At 38.3% G+C, this 22,375-nt stretch overlaps 1 protein-coding gene across 2 annotated transcripts in view; it reads left to right on the forward strand.

Moving 5' to 3' along the window:
- The window catches only part of MIPEP (mitochondrial intermediate peptidase), a 65,608-nt gene that overhangs the window by 7,036 nt on the left and 36,197 nt on the right, over positions 1-22,375 (forward strand). For both annotated transcript variants that reach the window (XM_058018780.1, XM_058018781.1), the window contains exons 5-12: positions 165-228; positions 1,906-2,088; positions 4,683-4,839; positions 5,301-5,349; positions 6,000-6,060; positions 6,674-6,726; positions 20,674-20,827; positions 21,763-21,840. In XM_058018780.1, the coding sequence (XP_057874763.1) occupies positions 165-228; positions 1,906-2,088; positions 4,683-4,839; positions 5,301-5,349; positions 6,000-6,060; positions 6,674-6,726; positions 20,674-20,827; positions 21,763-21,840 (799 nt within the window). The remainder of the gene's footprint in view (positions 1-164; positions 229-1,905; positions 2,089-4,682; positions 4,840-5,300; positions 5,350-5,999; positions 6,061-6,673; positions 6,727-20,673; positions 20,828-21,762; positions 21,841-22,375) is intronic.

Raw genomic sequence — 22,375 nt, forward strand, 5'->3', positions numbered from 1 at the left:
AAAATGTAGGAAATCTTTGTCCATAATAAAAACATTCATATAACTGTGGTGTTACTCTCTGTGAAAGACATGAAACATAAATAACCACTAAAGGCAAGATCTGTTAAAAAATGCTGCTTAGTATTAAATGAGGCTGTTTTAACAGGGATTTACTGTATTTTTAGGCGAGTGGCAGAACTTTTTATGTTTGATTTTGAGATCAGTGGCATTCATTTGGATGAAGAAAAGGTAATTTCTGGCTACAATGTATGAACAAAAGACCAGATAATGAAACATGTGGGACATGAAATCTCGTGCTTCTGGGTCAGTTTGTCCTATGTGGAATTGTGTTGCCTTAGAAGTGATTAATTTTGACTATTTTAAATCACTTCTAAAGGTAGTTTTTAAATAGTTGGTTGTTCTTCGTAGTTTGGTCCTCATGATTCCTTTCTGTTCTGGGGAGTTATAAGCAAGTCCTGGGATCCTATTTTCTTTCTTTGGTGTCTGCATTAGATATTTAAAATAGCTACTCAGTTGTCAGAACAAGATATTTACAGAGAGGAAAAAGCAGCACTACATGCACCTTGATGACCTTGAGGTTAATCAAGTGGAGTGTGTTAGAAGGGTTCAGGTGTGTGTTCAGGCACTCCTGGGGAGCTCACATGACCAGAAGTTGTAAATCTTGTTCAAAATTGAGTATCTGGGCATGGTCTGATTACCTTGGGCTGTCTTGGAGCTTTTATATACTTTTACAGTAGTTAGTGATGGATTTTTCAAACCCAGCAGCTTACACCATGCTTTGTTGTATGGATGATCTGTCTGTTCAGAGTTCATGTCACTGTATGAAGTTAATTCCTTGTTTATTTGAGTTATGCCCTTCAAAAAGATCCATACAAAAGCTCTTCTACCAGACTGATGCTAAAGAGTTATTCTGAAGATAATGGTTTTAATGGTGTTTTGTGACCTAGAAAATGGTTCTAGAATGTATTTTTACAATTACATTGTCCAAAGAACAACCCTGAAACTTCAGTTCTGGAGTTTGTCTGATTTGGCTATTGGTTCTATGATGCTTCATCTCCTTTCAGTTACAATTTCACTTATTTTTTCATGTTTTCCTCTTCCTCCCCTGCCTATCCCACTTTCCTTGCTTGTTGCTCAGTGTTTCTTTTCATTTCTCATTTAAGATTTTGGTAATCCTTCCCTGTTTTAAGTTGAGGTTTACTTCTTCTACAAAGACTTCCTGCTTTTTAAAATAAAAATCTAAGATATATTTTCAAGAGAAGGGGTGGGAATGGGAGGACAGAGATCATGTTATGTCATTCTTTGGATTTTACAAGATATGTTGTATCTGTACCCTCAGCCTTTGTTTATTTGAGCTGTGAACCCACAGACAATAAAGACCACACTGTACTAATGTGAGCAAGTTCACTGAAGCACATCTTGTATGATTAAGTGTGTGAAATACTGTGATGATGATAAAACTCTAAATCACAAACTCCTAAGAGAAGGATTGAAATACTGTAAATAGTTTACAGTCTCCAGAAAACAGCACAATACAAACAGGAAAAAGAGAATTTAATTCTATATCTGTTTTAGGGTATCTCTCTTAAAAATGCTTCTTTTTTTATTCAATGTTTTACATAGCAATCAGTTACAAGTTAGCAAAGCTTGTGTAATTTCTACTTGAACTCCACTGTATATTTTGGTACTGCAGAAACGTGGGCCTTTTCTTTGAAATTTCAATGCTGTATGAGCATCTGGTCTTGTTGACTTGCCCTGCATTATGACTTTATTGATTCTGTAGGTATAATCTTAAGTGTTGTACTTTCTGCTTAATTTTTGAAAGAGTCCTTTAAGGTTTAAAAACTTTGAGTTCTGCTTGTATTCTGTCTGAAGATACTGTTTTGTACTTTATTTTTCTTACAGCGTAAAAAGGCAGTCGAGCTCAATGTGAGAATATTGGATTTATGTAACGAATTTCTGATAGGAACTCACATTCCCAACAAGATTGACAAACACGTGTTGCCAGAGCACATTCGGTATAATTTTACAGCCGAAGGCAATTACCTACAAATTGCTGGTCTGCATGCTGATTGTCCTGATGATCTGGTTTGTATTCCCTGACTTTACTTTGGCATCCTTTATACCAGAAGTGCATATCAGTTATTTGACTTGTTAGTGAGTCAAATCTATGTGCTTTGTGATTATGCTGTAATTACTAACAGGGAAAAACTCTGTTAGAATGTAATAATCAATGGCATACTTGACAGTAGCAGGTATGAAATAATGGCTGTGCAGATCCTGAATGGCTGTAGGAAGAAGAGGGGCAGAATACAGACTGGATTTTAGCCAAGCACACTTCAGTTTATTCAGAGGTGGGATCCCATGAATTGCAATTCTGAAGGGCAAAGGAGCTCAAGAAAGCAGGCAGTTCTCTAATGGCAGCATCCTCCCAGTGTGTGAGAGGATTGAGATACTCAATGTATCCTGATCCTTAGAAAGCCAAGCAGATGTATGAGGAACCAGGCTTGACAAGCAAACAACTCTTAACAAAGCTCATCTCCAAAAGATATCATACATGGAGTGGAAGGTACAAGATCCAGAGGAGGAATGTAGAGACATTGCTTGTATGTGTAGGTATGATGTTGGGAAGGTCAAGGCTCAACTGCAGTTGTGACTTGGAAGGGACATCAAAAGCAATGAGGGCAGTTACTGTTGCACTGGTACTAAAAGCCTGAGCAAGGAAAACCTAGGCTTGGTATTGAGTAAGGTGGGGGACAGAGGCACCAGACAAATAAGGCTGAGATGCTCATCACTTGCTTTTGTCTCAGTGTTCATCAGTGACTTTAGTCCAAGGCAGGAGATTACAGTCTAGATTGGTGAACAACCAGATAGGTAAAAAAACAAATTTCAGGATCAGAGAGTGGTGGTTGAAATGCACCCTACAGGAAGACTGGTAATGGAAGAATTCTTGCAGGAGTCTATCCTGGGTTCCCTGTTTAACACCTTTATCAGTGACGTAGAGGAAGTGACAGAAGGCTTGCCTACCAGATGTGCAGGGGAGAGCAAATAGGGAGGAACAATCAATACACTTGATGGTGAAGGCTGACATTCAGAGTGGCCTAAAAGCTGGGATAATGGTTCAGTGCCAGTCTTACATAATTCAAAAAGGACAAGAGCAAAATCATACACCTGGAAATGGAGAACTCCTGGTTATAGGTCAGACTGGGACTGCCTGGCTGGGTGTGATCTGTGGCAAAGGCCCACAGTGCTGGTGAGCAGCAAGTTGAGCATGAGCCAGCAGTGACCCTGGCAGCAAAAAGCCAACAACATCTGGGCTTCCCTTAGACACTGAGTGGTGAGATTGTAGCCCCACTCTTCAGGAGTGTCTTCAGCAGAGGCCACCAAGATGGGCCGTAACTGGAGTGTGTTCACTGTAAAGAAGGGCAGAAGGATTTGGGCTTGTTCCCCCTGTAGCAGGGGTGGTTTGGGGGGACCCTGCCAGCACCCTCTCCTACCTACAAGGAGGTCATGGAGAAAATAGAGCCAGGCTCTTCAGCATGGTGCTTGACAGGAGAACAAGTGTCAGAAGGCAAAAGTTGAGAAATGCCAGTTGGAGAAGATTTTCCTGCTGATGATAACCAAGCAGTGAAATAGTGAGATGATCCTGTCTCTCCCATATGTGCAGGGTTTCAGGACTAGACTGGAAAAAGCCTTATGTGACTTGGTCTTAGCTCATAGCTGTCTCTGCTTTGTGCAGGAGGTTGGACTAGAGACCTCATGAAGTGCCATCCAACCTCAATTATCCTGAAAAAAACTTACTTTAGTTATTGTTAATGTTGTTTTTCTGAAAAAGAATTATTTTAGAGTTATAAATTTAAAATTAATTTAGACTCATTGAAATATGGCAGTGGCACTTTAGACTTAGTTACAATTCTAGGATCAGGAGCATATTGAAACATTTTAGGGTTCTTTCTTCACTTATGCTATGTAGAGAGCGGCTTAGTTCAGATGAAGGCAAGTATAAATTGTTGCTGGATTTCTTGAGCTTATTCCATATGTAGAAATAAAATTATTTGTGATTGGTTTGTGAAACATAAAAGCATTTTATTAAATTTTATGAGGCTTCAGGTAGTTTTTTTTTCAGAGTTATGAAAAGACCCAAACTAAAGACCCTAACTAAAAATATGAGAAAAGGAGAAAGTTTATGGGTAGATGGGCAGACTAATAGTTTTCTACTACAAAAGAAATAAGGCTTTTCTCTTCCTCTCTTTTCTCTCCCCTGACCCTTGTCTCTTTTTCTTGTCAGATTCTGCCATTAGCAAACTTAACTGATATGCAGAGAACAGCTTGGGTTTATTTTCAGAAGTTTTAATGAGTTAAAGCAGCCCACAGAGTGGTCTGAAAAGCACAGATGTTGGCAGAAAGAGGGAGGTGATGACAGACTGTTGACAGGAGTAGAGAACAGGACCCTTTTTGGCATTCTTGATCTGTTAGGTTGTCTCATTGCATTTCCTCATTCCACTTTTAATGGGTAAGAGCTGTAATTGTCAAGCAGTTGTAATTAGTATTGTTAAAAGATTTTAGGCCTTTTCCCACCAATATCAGTGGAATACAGCTGTTATGCCAATCTTCAGTTGCATTACTTGTTTCTGTTAAAAATCACTCTGTAGCAATGTGACTTTTTTTTTCCCTTGCATTAGGTGCGAGAAGCTGCTTACAAGATTTTTCTGCACTCAAACTCTCAGCAGCTGGCTCGATTGGAGGAGCTGCTTTTGAGCAGGAACAGCCTGGCACAGCTGGTTGGCTATGACACCTTTGCCCACAGGGCTCTTCAGGGAACAATGGCCAAAAATCCAGGTAGTAAGGCATGTATGGAAGGACATGTTGAGAAGTCAAACGTGTAACATATGAGATCAAAGGTTGTTCGTTTCTTTAGCTAAGTTTGCACATAATTCTTCCAGTGAAGTGTTCTATTGCAGTTACATTTTGGTGTATGCCATACTCAGTGGTCACTGTAAATAACAGTACTCACTGAGGAGGATCTGGTGTTTTAGTTCAGAATTGATGCTCACTGCTTAGATTATGAAGGTGTTATTATCTCAGCACATAACAAAGTAAATGGAGTACTAGATTATCTTAAAATAATGTCAATGGAGTAGTTTGTTAAAAAAAATCTAATGGAATTTTTATTTGGAATAGTAAATGTAAATTTAACATCCTTTAAATTTAACATCCTTTAAATTTAACATCCATCTCATGTAAATTTAACATCCTTTGGGAAGGGAAGAATAATTTTAATATTTTTTCCTTCCTTCTAGAAACAGTAAGACAATTTCTAGAGAAGCTTTCTGAGCAGTTGTCTAAAAGGTATGCCTTTTTCACTATGTTTTTTTTTTTAACCATACTCTTTATTTCAAGAATAGAGGGACTTGTGCAATAATAAGCTAGTCAGTGCTGCTTCTTATGTGCTTTGATTAAATAAAAACCAAGACTTGCCCAGAATTTTGAGAGAAAAAAAGCTGTGTGCTTAGAATAGATTCTCTGTCTGTGATCAGAGAACACCCCGGACTGAATGCAAGAAGTGCAGTTAACAGCAAACAGGAAGACCAAGTTGAAGTGTGGAACACCTCTTCTGGTCTTCTTGCCATATGCCAACTCCATACATTTTGCACCTATAAATAAATTTCCATCTTTGTCCCTCTTGCCACCCTGAGCTCCACACAGCACGAAACAGTTTCATCACTGGGTATAAATGGGGTGTATTGTAAGAATGAAAATGCTTTTGAGCTGTACAACCACACAAAGAGGGACTGAATTTGAAAGTACCTGAATGGCAGAAGCAGATTGAAAAGATTTTTGTACTGTTGTATGTGGACCTGCCATTTTATCTAGTCATTTTATATAATACTATAAATCTCTGATGATGGACATTTTATTAGGATGTAATATTATCATGTACTGTATTTTACTGCTCAAAAACCTTTCATTAATGTTTTCATCATAAAAATATTTTTCAGAACTCAAAAAGACTTTGAAATGATGACAAAGATGAAAATGAAGCTCAATCCCCACAATTCAGTAAGTTACATTTAAAAAATGTAGTGCAAGGTAATCATGTTCTACAATTACTTCTACTTCAGTGTATAAAATGTAGTAGAATTAGAAACATTCTCTCTACTGGCTTCAAATGCTTTCTGACCACTTAGTTGCTGTATTAAAACTAAATACTGAGTATTTGCTGTTGGTTTATACGAAGTGATACTGAGATAAGAAAAACATAAAGCTGTGAAATGGACTATCACTTTGCTTTGAATTAATTGACTCATTTGATAAATAAAGGTTTTACTTTAGGTTAGATTCAAGCCCAGTTTGTGTACTACATTGAATGTATCTTAATGCTGTACATATCTAGATTTATCTTTTTATTTGAACTGAGTGTATTTCTTGAAATCTGGTATGAAGTCCTATCATATAGTTGAATAAGAAGAAGACCAATCTTCAAGAAGTGTTTAAAAAGTTTTCAGGTTATGATATATGATGCTATTTTTGGATTGAGCCCTAACTGTTTCAGATTACTTTTCAAAATTCTGTGACTTAGTGAAACTGCAAAAATACTCAAGTGAAACAAAACTTTTACTCTGGGTTCACTTGTTGTCTGTTATTGTAATTATAAGCTGGAATTCTCTTTCAGATGCTGATGCCATGGGATCACCCCTATTACAGTGGAGTCCTTCGTGCTGAGAGGTAAGCTCCTTATGTTCCTGATTGTAATGTAAATGAGTGTCCTTGCAATAAAGACAAAGAAAGTCCTCAACATAAACAGGATTTCTTTCTTTGAAGATGTACCTCAAGATGAAAAAATAAATATTATCTGGTGGGAGAGTTGTTTGTAATATTTTTTAGTTACTGCTCGAATGTCTGTACAAGTTTTTGGCTCCTGTGTTGTTTTGCAAGGAAATATTTGCCCTCTCTGAAGATAAAAGAGGACAAAGCAATTCTAGAACTGATAGAAAATCCTTATTCTTGTTTTGCTTTTAGTTCTTAGCTGGGCTGTACTAATGTTTAAAAATAAATTTTGAACGCTGAATACAATTCAACTTCATATTTTATCTTCATTGTGTTTCTTACTGAATGTGCAACTTCATCCTCTTTTGCAGACTTGAAATAGGAACTTCTTCCATAAATCTTTACTGTTTATGGATAGAATTCATTCTTATCTCTCTTGCAAAGACTGGGAAATAAATCCTTTACACAGACTTAAATAGTGCACAGGGCCTTTGCACATAATGAGATGTCAGCTCTGAAAGATGTAAGCCCTGCATGTTGCCTTTATTAGATCAGCAGCAGTGACCTTTGAGGTTTCTGTTGGAAAAGATAATTGAAAGATGTGATGCTCTCACAGGGGGGTTTAGATAAAAATTCTTCCTTCACTGCAGATTTACAGTTTTTTGGTTTTTAAACAAACATAGACTGGATGTATCTGATTAAAATAGTAGTTTACTCTGGATCAGAAAGCTGTGGTAGTATAGACAGCATGAAAGGATTGCTAGAAGCTGGCCTCGTCATTTTCAGAATTGGTGTGTGCCGTAATGGTTAGAGCATTAGGTGTAGAAGGCACTGTGTTTTTTACTTGTCCTGGAACAGTCTTCTGGTGCTGATTGTCCTTAGTCTTAGTGGTCTTACTGTCCTTCTTAGATCTCCTCATGAAGCTCACCATCTCATGATTGAGTTGCTGATGATCACAAGTAGATTATTCTGCTCTTTTTGGCATTAGAAAGAAAATTATTCCTTTCCTTGGAGGGCTTTGGAAGAGACCCAATTAAGTTACTTTAAGAATTGCATGGTGTCTTTGTGAAGGGAGAGCTGCAGGTAAAGCAGACCTAGACATTGGCAGTGTATCTTTGCTATTTTTTTTGTATTCAGGCACTAAGTCTGAAAGTTGGGTCAGTGTGAAGAGTCTCCTGAATGTGTGTAGGGCCTCCCTGCTTACAATCCAGGATTGGGGCCCAATGTTTTTCTCCCTCCAGCTTGGGTAGGACTATTTGTTTCTGGCAGATATACAAGCATCTGCAAGACGGGGGCGAAAAAGTAGTTTTCCTTTCCATTGTGTGCAAAGCTGCTTTGCTTTAACACAAGAGTGTAGATCTTTCATGGGCCTGTTTTCTGGATAGTTGCCTGTCTTTGGAAAAAGTGTTTGATCCAACTGCCTGAACAAGGCCTTACATTTATTCTGCTCATATTGTGGGGGGTTAACAGGATACTGGACACTGGGTAATCAGCTCTGAAAAGTAAAACTCACTACTCCCCTGCACAGTCTCAAAGACTGTGCTCTATGAGTGAAACTAGTCAGGATGAGAATATACCTTGTCATGTCTCTGCCCTAAATGCCCTGTTGCCCAAATGGGAATCTCCTTTATCTTCTATTTGTACTTTCCTTGTTTGACCACATCCCTTGTTGAATGCCCTGTGGATACTATGGTATGTTCTGTTCAGCACTTTTGTAACTGGAAGATGAGAACGGTATCTGTCACACAAACCTTGATGCTTGGCTGGAGTTTGACTTTTGGCTATTTGTTTTTACTCCTTTTTTAACGGAGCCAGTTATCTCATAGTATTAAATTATTCATCTGAGGAAAAGTGATGTTATTTTCCTTGGTTGGTTGGTTGGTTTTTTCCATAGGAAAATTATTGAATGCTTTTAAAAAAATTGTTTTTCTTTTTTTTTATTTATAAGCTCAATAAATAATTTATTTTTACTTATGTCCTATTATGTTTTGCATATTTTCATCTTGGAATCACAAAATATATTTTTAAACAAGATGCACTTAACTGTCATGCATTTCTCCTGTTCTTTATTTAGGCTGTTAGATTTTTTTTTGTTCTCCAAGGGTTTCTTTCTTTTGGAAGAAATTTACTTTTAGCTTTAGGTCTTTAACAGAAATGCCATGGTTGTATTTGTAGTAGTGCTGTGCACATAGCATGGCTTATGTATTTGTCTCTCATGTTTTGGGACTCAGTAGTAGTTTGCATGGTAGGTTTTTGTATTAGGAAATTCTCTTTTCTTCTGCTTAGTAAAACATTTTTGTTGATAGGGCAGCAAATGTATGTTTTTGAGTATTCCCTTTGGACTAATGCTGTCACCGTGGCTCCAGTTGAAGTACAGACTCATCATTTTCTAGGTATTGTCAGGTACATGAGATGCAGATTATCTGTACAAATGCAGGTATAAAGAAAGAGACTATGGGGATTTAGTTCTTAATTAAGTAACTCAGCACTAGGGGGTGCAAGAAATATTCGATGGGACTGTATGTTTGCTGGAAAATGTTGGCCTATTCAGCCATTCCTCTTTAGTCCTCCAGATTTTGACCAGCTACATCTCACATGACTCTAAAACTCGTGACATGTTTTTAATGTGTCTATTTTATATTTGCAGCATGTTGTGCATTTTAAATTTATGTATATATTTTGTCTAGTAAATATACATTTAGTCTTTACTGTAGCAGTACTAAAAAAACAAATCCTTCACCAGATTTCTAATAACTAGTTCTAAGAGGTAGATGTTTACTTCTGAAGGATGCAGAATGCCCTTATGCGTTTGGACTGTAGAGTTTTGATGCTGTTTGCTGTCGCATCGGGTTGGTTTTTGTCGCTTCTTTTCTCGTCGTTCCCGACCGTCGCTGCTGTTCTGTCCCTGGAACAGCAGGAGGCGCTCCAGACTCAAGCCGCAGCGTTGCGGTTGTTCTGTCTAAACCCGGCCACAACAATTTTGTTTCTGTCAGCTTTCACCAAGTCTTTTCCCTGGAAACTTGATCCTACTTCAAAAGTGTAAGCCTCCTGTTGATGGGAACAGGATATGTTCCTTTTTTTTTTTTTTCCCCCCCAGCTTATGTTAAGTAGCCTCTCTGGCTTTAAACCTACACTTAAGACAGTGTAATGTTTTTGTAGCTGTAGTTTAAGAGGCAGGGAAAATACATATCGGTATAAATGTACTTTTAAGAGAAACAAGAGACAAAAGTCTGAAATTCATGGTAGTAGTTTCTTAAAAGAAGATAGAGTAATTAGGAGAACCTCAAGAATTTTGGCAGGCTAAGGGTAATAAACCAGTGAATGCTAGGACATGCTTCGGCGTCTAACAAGTAAGAAGCTGTCTAATATGTATATTATAAAAATAATAATGTTGCATTTTAGTGCAGACAAGTACCCAAGTATTAATTAAATTGCATTACTTCTCAGTAAGTGCAGCTGTAATTCTCAGGGCCCTGATCTTGCAAAGATGTGGTAGTCCTGCTGACTTCTTCCAGGTCAGAGAAAAAAACACAACAGAAAATCACCACAACATGCTGTGAGAGACTTTTTGAGGTCAGCCATTTGCCTTGAAGGTAGGATTGGCTGTGCGTAGTCACTTCTGACAGAGGTGCAGAAGTGTTCTTCAGAACCATCAGCAGTGAGCTTTGTGTATTTGGTATTGACTTCTGTTTCCTTAACCTGTGGTTCTTGCCAGGCTGAGTTGACTTCACTGGTTATAATTCACTGTTAGGATTTTTGCCAAAATGTCCCAGGTCTTATTCCACTTGAAGCTGTGATGTGCTTGCAGAGTACTTACAGATCAATGCAAAAATAAGTTTGTTTCCTGATGTGTAAGAAAGAGAAGCCACCATGACAGCTGCAGGCATTTTGGATCCAGGAGTGCCAGTTTAGCAGAGATTAGGAATAAATCACTTCCTTTCTTGTTGGGACTATACATGGTTTACTGGCTTCAGGGGAGGGTGGGCACCATTTCTGGGTTTTTTCAGAGGCTTACCAAGTACCAAGGTATGAAAATGTGACTGGATGTTTCACAAGTTCCTAAAAGCTGCAATTAATATTTGCAAGGTTTGCAAAGTTACTAGTAAAGAAACTTGTTCATGGCTGCTTTTTGTAAAATTATTTTTAGTTTTATGAAAGACTGTTCTCTCTTGGGAATGCCATGTGGAAGTAGAGCCCAGACTTTTTGCAGAACTTGTGAGAAAACTGTCACTGTTCAATTTGAAAGCTGAAGTGGAAACGTAATGCAAAATGTAACTAGGAAATCTTTCAACCAAAGTGCTCAGAGAGGAGAACTTCATGTAACAAACTATTTGTAAGAAAGCTAAGGCATCCCTTCTGTTAAATCAACTAATGGAGGTGTAGAAAGTCTACTTTAACTCACCAGTCACTAAAGCTGGTGGATTAAGATTTTTGGAGGAAAATATGAAAGTTACTGAAAAGCATTGCTGTAAAGCAGAATTCAACTTTCAAGAATTATTTCTTTATTCAAAACATTGTGGAAGAACAAAGAAATTGTTGATTTGAAAACTAAATCAAATCTAAAAGTTGTGTGCAGTGTTGATACCAATATTCTAAAGTACCCCTTGACCTCCTCCAAAATATTCTAGGAAGTACAATTAGCAGAAAGAAAAAAGGAATGTGAAATACAGGTGCTACTTTATAGTTGATGAGAGTACAAAGGCATTCTATTATTATTATTATTGTTATTATTTTTAAGAAATCCAGAGTCTTCTATAAATCATGGTTCAGAGCCTCCCTTTAGGTAAAGAATTAAGTTTCATAGTCTGGCATGTAATGAAAATTGGAAGGGGTTTTCCTGGTCTTGATCTTTTCAAGTTAACCTGAGGGGTTCATCTTACTTTTATCTTTACTAACAAGATCTTTTCAAGTTTTTTTGAAAGTTTTGACAGGATCGGTTTTATTAGAGATAGTTAACTTTGTCGTCTGTATTTTTGTGGATATCAACAGGATAATAATTTTTCTCACAAAAACCCCCAAAGAGGTCAGGATATATCAGGGACTACATATAATAGCCACCGATAAGAATTTTTGCCTGGCAGCTAATTTGCAATTGTTGAGTCTGAATGCTTGTGTTCTGAAGAGCGGTGATCCTGATTCAAATATCCCTAATGTTCAATTTTATAAAAAGCATTCTTAATAGAATAGATGAAAGTCATGTTGCACAAAACAGTCTTAGCCTCATTCCATAGACACAGCTTAAGTGAAAGTGATTTTAGGAGTCTGCATTTTATTTAGACTCAGTGAAGTCACAGAAGCTTAGAAATAATTATTTATAATCACATACTACATCTTTGTTTCTCACAGAGGCACAGCCTTTTTGTTTGAAGCCTGCTGTTCTTGAAGAATAACCAAACCTCATTGTGTCAGTTAACTTCTTTTTATAATCGTTTTTTTAATTGGTTTGGCTACTTTGCTTCTCTTAAAAATACTGCTGGGCTGCAAACTGTGAAAGTAAAGTGTCTGGATTTCTTAAATGTAGTTTATCCTTTAATAAGAAGTAGGAATTTACATTAAAGAAACTACAGCTTTCTTTGATATTTCTACTTTTGTTAGGAGGCTGCTGAGATTACTCTTTGTAAAGCTACTTAGCTCACATTCTGACATAGAATATATGAGAATTTTCATTATTTCTTGGGCTTTGTTATAAATACAAATGCTTTGGCATTTGAAATCAGATGTTCAGAGTGAATTAAGTTACTGCAATATGCAAAATGAATACAGAGCAAACCTATTATGTTCAAGTTTGTGTCTCAGTCTTTCAAAGTTTTTGACATGTAAGCATGAGAGTTATGCAATTCTACAAGAGAAACAATTAATTTAAGGTTCATTATTACAATAAAAGGGACCTCTGAGTCTTGATTTTTATCTTTCTTAAGTCAAAGCAGTTTAACTGAAAGTTTGGCACAGAGGAAAATATTCTTTTCCATTGTAGAGGAGTTCATGTATATATTTGTTGATGCTGTTACTGATTTATGCAGGGTGAATGTGTGTTGCTGTCCCCTTTTTTTTACATAAATGCTATCTTTCCTACATCAAAACTAAAAGCAACCTTTTAAAAATAAATTATTAATATCTAGGCATGTACAAAATCCTTGATTTCAGGAAGTCTTCTTTTAGATTGATCATTGTGTTTTCTGATGGGTGTGTGTGTATGTCTGTAACGGATAGAAGTTTTGATATTTCCTTTTCCTGTTCTTCCAGAATTACATTCAGATCCTTTAAGTTTCACATAATGGCGTAAGAAAAATTTATGTGCTCAAGTTCAAGGGTAGTTGGGAAAATCTTTTTGTAGCAGAGCAAATTGCAAATATCAAAAGTCAATCCATACCTGTGGTTTTTTTTACTGGGGATATGCTAGAGGAAATCTTACATGGTAAGGAATCTTTTTGACTGGAGTATATAGTTCTCTGCAAAGTTAACACCATCTGAGATCCATCTATTTTGCCTGCATTTTCAAAGGCAAATTCCCATAGAAAGTACTGTGCTTTTCATCCTTTTGGGATCCAACTGTGCAACAGAGAAGCCTAAGTTCCAGCAAGAAGCAAGAGCTCATAGCTGAGCTCTAGACTTGTGCTAGTTACCTCTGACTAGTACCTTATGAAGCTTGAAAGTGTCATAATGTTTGTGTCTGCCCTTCTCTGGTGACATGGGCATCCTAAGGCCCAGAACTCACATTTTAAGCAAAAGGGTATCCAGACAGGGTGTTTGATTCTTGCACTGGCTTGCTTAGCTGCCCTGAATCCTTTTTCTTCCTTAGGAAATACTGTAACCATGTTTCCATGTGTTTGCCAGCTTTGGAGACAGCAGTACAGTGTCTTTCTGGTGATCTTAACTCTGCCATGTGCAGAAGAGTCTGTCTGCTCTTCTGGGGCTGCAAATTACAGCAAACAAGAGAACCTGTCTTCCAGGTCTCCTTTGCAGTAGTTATTGTCACTAAATGCTGTCTGTCTCCCGAACATTAACCTTTCTTCCTAGTAGCAGTAACCCTTAGCAGAAGTTTTACTGGTAGCAGAGTGCCTGTTAGTGTAGTTCATTGTGGGTCATGATAATTTCCTTTCTGATTTCTTTTCCCAAAAATACTTGAGTGCACTTCCTGTTGGAGATAAAATCATAACTTGTCTGCATAAATGTGGAGGCTGCTTGCCAAAGAGTGTGCTCATAATAAAGCAGCTGCTTCTTGCAGTTTTATTTCAATTTTTTACTATTTGTTTTAAATAGAAGTCACAAAGCTGTACAACTGTTCAAGCTTACAGTTAGATAACAGCTTGAAAATTGTGCATAAAGTGAGTCTTAGTTTGGTTGCTGCTTTAACATGTAGTATAATAAAAACAATTATATGCACAGTAGGGTCATCAGCATTTATTAACATGTAGATTATGAAGATAGCTTTACTCAGGCTAGTGAGCATCTCAAGGGCAGGCTAAGCTAAAGCACTTTGGAAATTCTGCTCCTTTTCATGTAGAGTCAGTCAATATCAGCTAATTCATTGACTGAAGTTGTACTTTCATTCTGTCGATTGAAAAGTAATGTGTGGTGGAATCCCAGAATTGTTAGAGTTGAAAGAGACCTCTGGAGATAATCTAGTCCAACCTCTTGCCAAGGCAGGAATGCCTTGGTTTTGGTAGGGTTTTGTTGGGAAGCTTTAGTCTGCATTTACAAATACACTTGGTTTCTTGTTTGAAAGAATAGGGATCAAAGAAGCACCATACACCTGGGATAGAAGATGGAGAACTTTGAGTTTTCCTTTTAGCTTCAGGAAAAATTAATTTTACAGTCTTGGATCAGCCCTCAAAAAGGCTCTGCATCCTACACAGACAAGTTCTGTCTTTGTTATTGGGCAATTTAAAATGCTAAAGGAGTGTATTGAGAGAAGTCTTCATCTTAAAGTTTTATGTGGTCTTTTACAAAATCTAGCCCAGCTCAGAGTGTGTTTTGAAGATACAACCTGAGACCCTTTAACAGCATGAGAATTTTCTTTGAAAGGACTGAGGGAAGAGATGTTTCGATTGCTGTCACAGTCACAGTCCCCATTGCTGCCCAAAGATGAGCTACCGTGTTTTTAGATTTGTATGAATTTGAATGCCAAAATACTGTGCCTGGGAAATGTGTTCTTGCAGTCCCACTAAGAGATGAAGCTGTCAGTAACTGAGATTGGGTAATCATTTGCCAGCTAACAGATGCTTTTTTCTTGTCGTCTGGAAACAATGAAGTTGATAATGACTGCTGCCATTTGAGTGTCTGAAATCAACCAAGAATCTTCAACAAGGGAGCATCTACTTTGTAAACTCTTCCAAATAGTTTCCTACCCACACCCATATGCCAGATTTAAGTTTTAGAGATCTAGTAGAGATTGCAGCATTTCCTGTTCTGTTCATTGAGTATTTTTACTTTTGGGGAAGGTTCAAATCTTTTCAATTTTCCCCTTTTCCCCATTGTCTTCTAATCTTACCTAGTGTTACACATTTTATGTTTCAGTGAGTAGCATTAAATCTTGAAGGTGGGGGCTCAGAAAAGAGTCAGTCATATGCTTGCTCTTGCTACTGAAAGGCAAGATCATCTATCAGTACTAATTCCAGGAGCTGAGGTTTTGGTTATAGAACATCAGTTTCAGATAGCTGAGGTTTCAGCTAATTGCTGTTCCTAAGTAAGCCCAAAAAGAAAGTTTTCCTGGAATCAGTGCAACTTTGGGGTTAGGTTTTCTTCACTTAGAGTTGGTTGTTCTTAATTTGTGAAAATAGAGTTCATGTATGAGGTAGGACCAAATTCAAAACTTGGGAATTAGATCTGTGCTTTGGTGTCTGGAATGATTACTGCTTAGTGGGTATATATGGGTATTTAGACAAAGATTTTTGAAGATGTAATACACACTTTTTGGAGGAGTAGCTTTTTTTTTTCATTACCCAGTACTCATTTTGAAGTATTATTGGTTATTATAATCTGATTGTGATAATTGCACTATATTATGGGTTTTAACTCCTTTCTGCATAACTCCTAGGACATTGCACTGGCTAGCAAACAGTGGATGCTAGATAACTCAAGGTATAATAATCTCTGCTGACTGCTGCCAGGTGTGTCCAGAAGTAAGTTAAATATTTAATCTGTGGCATAAGACACTAGTGGTATTTGAGGGTTTTTCAATATCTTCTGCTTTGATTTTTTTTTTTTGCCCACTGGTGTAATAGGCAAGGCAGAAATGGGCAATTGAGATCAGAAGTAGAAACATTTTTGTTTTGGCATTCTTTATAAAAAAATGTTGTTTATCAAAACTTTTTTCAATTTTCCATTGGCAAGAAGAACATTAACACACATCTTTCATTAAATGTGGGAGAGGTTTGATCCTGGCAATGTTCTAGCAGAAGGGACTGACATTAACTTTGTGTAGTTTCTGTTAAAGCGGTTGTTTAGTCAGGACCTCATTGTACTCAAAATGTCAAGATTGTGACGTCTTCAAACATTAGCCAGAGTAGGAGGCTAGTTCCTCTGTGGAGTCTGCCTTAAGGCATTATAGTCTGTTGCTACTATTTTTCTGAGGGGGTGGATAAGTATCATGCTTTTTTCAAAGGACAGAACTATTCCAGACTGCCACCGCCCCGCCCCCTCTCCCCACTTTGGACAGTGACAGTATATTACAAAGTATTTATCAGAAGGCCTTCTTCACATACTTTTTATCCTGGGGTGGGGTCAAGGGGACATTGTGCATGTTCAAGGAGTGCTGAGAATGAGAAGTAGGCATTGATCTTCTCCCTGCAATATATGTGTCAGCTGTTCTATCCATGAAGAAATATCATTGCTTTGTCCTACTAGTACATATCTTTGTATTTGACTGAAATGAAATCAAACTTCGTTTCAGAGGTTGTTTTGTTCCACCCCTCCAGCAAACACATTAATCCAGTATTTCAACTGAATGTGGTAATCCTTTGTGTTTAGTATGAAACATTGTCTTCCTCTGATAAAGCTGGAATCTATCTCATACTGCAGCTGTGTGCTCTTAGTCCTAGGTTCAATATGACATCTTCACAAATAGTTGGAGTTGGAAATTTTCTCTGGAGGTCATGTGGTCCAGCCCCCTGCTAAAGCAGGGTCTCCTAGAGCTGAGTGTCCATGATCATGTCCAGGCACCTTTTTCAGTATCTCCAAGTCGCAAGACTTTGTAGCTTCTAAGGATAACCTGTGCCAGTGCTTGCTAATCCTCACTGGGGAAAAAATGTTTGCTGATGTTAAGATGCAACATCCTGTGTTCCTTTCTGTGCCCATTGCCTCTGGTCCTGTCACTGGACAGCACTGAGAAAAGCCTGGCTCTCTCCTCTTTGCACCCTTCCTTCAGGAATTTGTACTCCTTATTAAGATCCCTCTGAGCCTTCTCTTTCCCAGGCACAACAGTGTGGCTGTGCCTCTCTTCCTGATGAGCTGAGCACTGGGCACAGGACTTCAACACGGGACACAGTGCTGAGTAGAGCAGAAGGGTCACCTCCCCCAGCCTGCTGGCCATGCTCTTCCTAATGCACCCAAGGTGCTGCTCACCTTCTTTGTGGCAAGGGTCCCTCACTAGCTGGTGCTTAACTTGGTGTCCACCAGGACCCCCTGGTCGCTGTCTGCAAAACTCCTTTCTTGCTAGGTCTGGGTGTCCCCCAGCACATACTGGTGCCTGGAGTTGTTCTCCCCAGGTGCAGTGGAGAAGTTCTTGAAATTCCTGCCAGCTCATTTATCCTGTAAGCCTGTAAAGGTCCCAGTGGATGGAAACAAGACCCTGTGACATATCGGCCACTGCTCCCAGTTTGGATGACAGTTTGGTGTTATCTGCCAATGACTGGACAGGACAGGACTGGACCAAGTACTGACCCCTGGAGCACACTGCTGGTCCTTGGCCTCCAAGCAGCCTTTGTGGCACTGATCACCCTCTGAGCCCTGCCATTCAGCCACTTTTCTGTCTGCTCATCCAGCCCATACATTGACAGCTTCTCTGTGAGCATCTTAGGGAGACAGTGTCAAAGGGCTTACTGAAGTCCAAGGAGGTGATGTGCACTGCTCTCCCCTTTTCTGCCAGGCCAGTTATTTCATCATATAAGGTTATCAAGTCTTTTTAAGCATGACTTGTCTTTGCTGAATCTATACTGACTGCTCCTGGTGACTTTCTTGTCTTTCATGTACTTGGAAATGGTTTCCAGGGTTAGCTGGTCCATCAAAAAAAAATTCTGCTCTTAGAAAATTTTGAGCAGACTCTACACATCTTTTGATTTTTCTTATTTCTTGTGTAAAAGTTGTCTAATTTCATGAAGTGTTTTCAAGGGGCTATTCTTTAATTTCTTATTGTTTTCATGTTCTCTTATCCTGCAGCTGAACTCACTGTTGGGAGTAACACGTTTTAGTTTCCTGCAGCTGTGAAAATCTGATGTTTTGTTATGAATGTGAGCTGTTGGTAGTGTTAAATTTTGATTTACTGAAGTCTGTGTTTGTAGTACTGTATCATATGTTTCTTTCCTGAAATACCTTGTACGCTTGTCTCTCTTCTCCCACTGGGCAGGGAGGAAATAGCACGGGAATCCTGGATGATACTGGATGTCTGGGGGGAGGAGGGTGTGCAGGCTTTGCAAATAAGCATAGATTTGGCAGGACTGATTGAAATGCACTCAGCAAAAAAGCCCTGCAAAGAGCCCTTGTGCAGTGAAGACACTTGAGCTTGTCTGTGGTGTGTATTGAGACAGTACTTTTGTAGCCAGATATTAGTTAAAGAAGCAATTCTTTGAATTACAGCTTACTATTCATAGTGCCATGTGGGATGATAGTACAAGATTTTAAAGTGATATGACAAAAACCAGTTCTAAACTATTATGGAGGTTGTTATGATTTGCTGCCAAAGATGGGGTGTTTTAACTGGTCTTGTAGTCTGTATGCAGGGAGAGCTTCAGAGCAGAATCAGGAGGTCTGAAGCACTTAGTGGTGTGTTAATGGTAACAGTCTGGCAAGAAGGCAATCACTGGGTGATTCTATAAAAGTATGGAGACATCTGAGATTTACCTGCTAAAGCTTTCCCAAAAGGGCCACTGTTGAAAGCATTCAATTCTTAAGAATTTCTGACTTAAAAAATTCTTAGGATATTCAACACATACCCTGTAATTCTGTATGTTGCAGTGGTAGGGACAGTTCTCTGTGTCAATCAATGTCCTTTGTACTCCAAATTTCTGTGGTTATATGGAAATTAACTCATCTCTTCTGCCTTCTTTTAGAGACTTGCTTTCAGTCTTTCTATCTAACTTGATCTAAAGTGATTTATATCATGTTTATTCCTTGGGTGTAATGACTTTTTGAGTAAAAGGGAAAACATGTACATGGAAGCATGCAGTGTGTGAATTTAAGTGTGAAGTTCTGGAAAAACTATGTTTGTATGGTAGAAGCAAAATCTGCTTTATTTTCTATGTTCTAGTATAGTTTAAAATAGAATGGAATACATGACTTTAGCTTCCTGCATTTGTGGTGTGAAAATAAGCAAAATCTTGTACATCACTATATCATGGCTTAGAGGAGTAACCCCACCCTGCTGTGCCTCACAGCTCAGTGATGCCCATCAGTGAATCAGAGCTGCAGCTGTAAGCAGCACTTCAGCAAATGAAGTATCCCCAGTGGGTTTCTTTTTCATGTCTTCTCTGTGGGAGTGGGAAGGAGGGAAGGGTAGGTGTGTGGGTAGGGACTATCTGGTGCTTTCACAGCTGGTCTGTAACTAAGCCTTTTGATCCCAGGCCTTAAACCAGCATGGTTCTCATATTTGGTGTCCAGCTATTGTAGTCTAGCCGATGCATGTTTAAATTCCAGTGACTGTGATTGTCTAGAGTTAAACAGGGTTTACTCTCAGACCCTAGAAAATAGCATAAAATAACGCTTGGGCTTTGTATGTGAAATGAGACGAGTATTTTTTGCCATTTGGGGTGCACACACAGCTACAAGCAGATTCCAGTTCTGATTTTGCTATTGTCTCAAAAGAGTTGCGTGGTGCTGATCAGCTGCTGAAAGGTGTAATTTTGCAAAGCATTTATTTGCTTGATACACTTGTAGTGTGTTTACTTTTTAGGGTCAGAGTCTCAGGGAGTGTAAACCCTTCTGCAGACTGCATACATCTCTGAACTCCTTTTTGAATTTTTTATTCATTCTGTGTATGCATGCAGATGTATGATGTCTTCCTCCCTATGAGTATCTTCTGTACTACATCTTGAACCTGGTTGGTTGAGGTTAGGCTCAGGAAGCTGTGTTGGCCATGTTTGAAATCCATGTTACATACTGAAATTTCCAGGTGGCTTGCAGCTGTAAGATATTTTCTACATGGTTCAAGAGAGTCCCCAGAGCTTGAGGTGTGATTTTTGTGTGGGAGGTGATTGTGTCTACTTGGTGTTTCTGTTGCTGCAGTGAAAGGCAAGGCTGCAGAGTCAGCAGTGCTTACCAGTTGGTTTCCTGCCCTAGCTGGGGATTTGGCTTACACCACAGCCAAAGCCAGCTTGTTTTTCTGATCAGTCACACGATGCAGCCTTGGCATTGGAAAGGCACTTGAGTGCCAGTGGCCTCTTGAGTATCAAAAGCCACTGCTTGGCCACCCATCATGTTGCCATGGTCTGTTTGGGCTGCATGTTCACCACATTTCTCAAAATCATAGTCAACATCTGTTGAATTTGGTATCTCTATTTGAAATAATTGAGGTACTGCAGAGCACTGTGCCTGTAACTTGGTTTCACTATTTGAAAAATAAAGCCAAACATGCTCACTGAGGGTCTTTGGGCCGAGCTGGTGTATTTTGTGACTTTCTGTGGCTTGAAGGTGAGTACTGTAGTTTATGTAGCTCTGCTGACTGACTGTTTTGGGATTCTTGTATTCCCTTAGGTACAACATTGATCCTGGCTTGTATTGTCCATTTTTCTCTCTTGGGGCATGCATGGAAGGTTTGAACTCTTTGTTCAGTCAGCTCCTAGGGATCTCTCTCTATGCTGAACAGACAAAGAGAGGAGAGATTTGGTCTGAAGATGTTAGAAAGTTGGTAAGTATTCTTGTTCCTAGCATCTGAAACCAAAGGGAAGATAATCAAGATAGTGTGTTCCTGTGAGCTATGAATCAAACTTGTAAAAAAACATATTTGGATGCCTATCAAAAACACAAACTAGTTGTCTAATTTGAGTTGAAGTTAGACCTCAAGAGCTTTATCATCTTTTTAAGTGCCTTTTGGATGTTTGGTATTTTATAGCCTTTATAGCTCTGTGTCAATGATGCCTGAATCAGAAACATTTTCTATTTGGAGATTATTGTTGCACCTTTCTGAATGGGCCCTGTTAGTTTTAGTTTCAGTTTGTAGATGACCTTAGATGACTAGAATGCTGGAGGTGTGTGTCCTAGCTGTCATGTGTCTTTGCCTCATTTTTTTTTTTAACTCTTTAAGTCGTCTTTACTATGAGATTGATTTTTATTTTTCTGTCCTCTTTTTAGGGGAGCGTAGAAATCAAAACTTGGGCAGTAGTTTACTCATCAGGTTCCCAAGTTCCTCTGTTGTCTTCCTACATTTATTCATTGCCAGATCTTCTCCACTGCTCTTCTATCCTCAGCCTCCAGCAAGAGATGCTGTTCTTTATATACTATGGGTCAATTTATAATTACTTCTTACTCTTTCTGTTTTTATTTCTGTGTTAAATCACTTCTGTTTGTCATTTGTGGGCTTTTTGAACACAGAAAGTACTTTTAATACTAATCTGTGACTAGCTAGTTTTCAGTGAAATGCAGAAATGTCTGTAGTTTGAGATACAAGATGTGAATTTTGTCCATATATTTATTTTCAATTAAAATTAAGAACAGATTTTATATTAATTATTCCCAGTTTGTTTGTTATTTCTTCATTATAAGTCTTGGGATTTGAATATTACGTCTTCAATTTGCACAATATCAGTGCTTTCACTATGGAAATTACACCTTTTTTTTCTTCAGGCTGTTGTTCACGAAACTGAAGGTTTGCTAGGGTACATCTATTGTGACTTCTTCCAGCGACCTGATAAACCACATCAGGTAACATTTATGATCTGACTTCAGCTTGGGTTTTATATAAGTAATAACTGTAGCATTAGTGTTATTTGCATTCAATATAAATTTAGTAAAACTTTCCTCATGTTAAAATAAATTTAAACAGAGAATATCTGTAACTTCATGTGTGGGTTTAGGTAAAATATTTTTTAGGGCAAGCTTTCATTTAAAAAAAAACCAATAGGCTGAGCTCAGACTCTGTGGCACAAAATAAGAAGTGTTACAAAATGTTTAGAGAACTCTGTTTAGAGAAATGGTAGATGTTGAAACACTTGTTTTCTGGCCTACTGTTTACAAACAGAAACAATCTGACATTTATACTTACTAATCTTTATACTCAACTAATTTTATTCTAAATTCTCTTTAAAACTGTAGCTGGTTCTAACTGTTGTGGCTCAGTCACTACCTAGTGCCAGTATATTTGCAATAGGATGCAGAACAGTAGACACTTCACTCAGTAGAAGCATCTGCAAATTGCCACCTTTAGTGAGGTAATGAGTGGACAAACTTTAAATCTACA

Source organism: Melospiza georgiana, chromosome 2, assembly GCF_028018845.1.
Source record: "Melospiza georgiana isolate bMelGeo1 chromosome 2, bMelGeo1.pri, whole genome shotgun sequence".
Taxonomy (NCBI): Eukaryota; Metazoa; Chordata; class Aves; order Passeriformes; family Passerellidae; genus Melospiza; species Melospiza georgiana.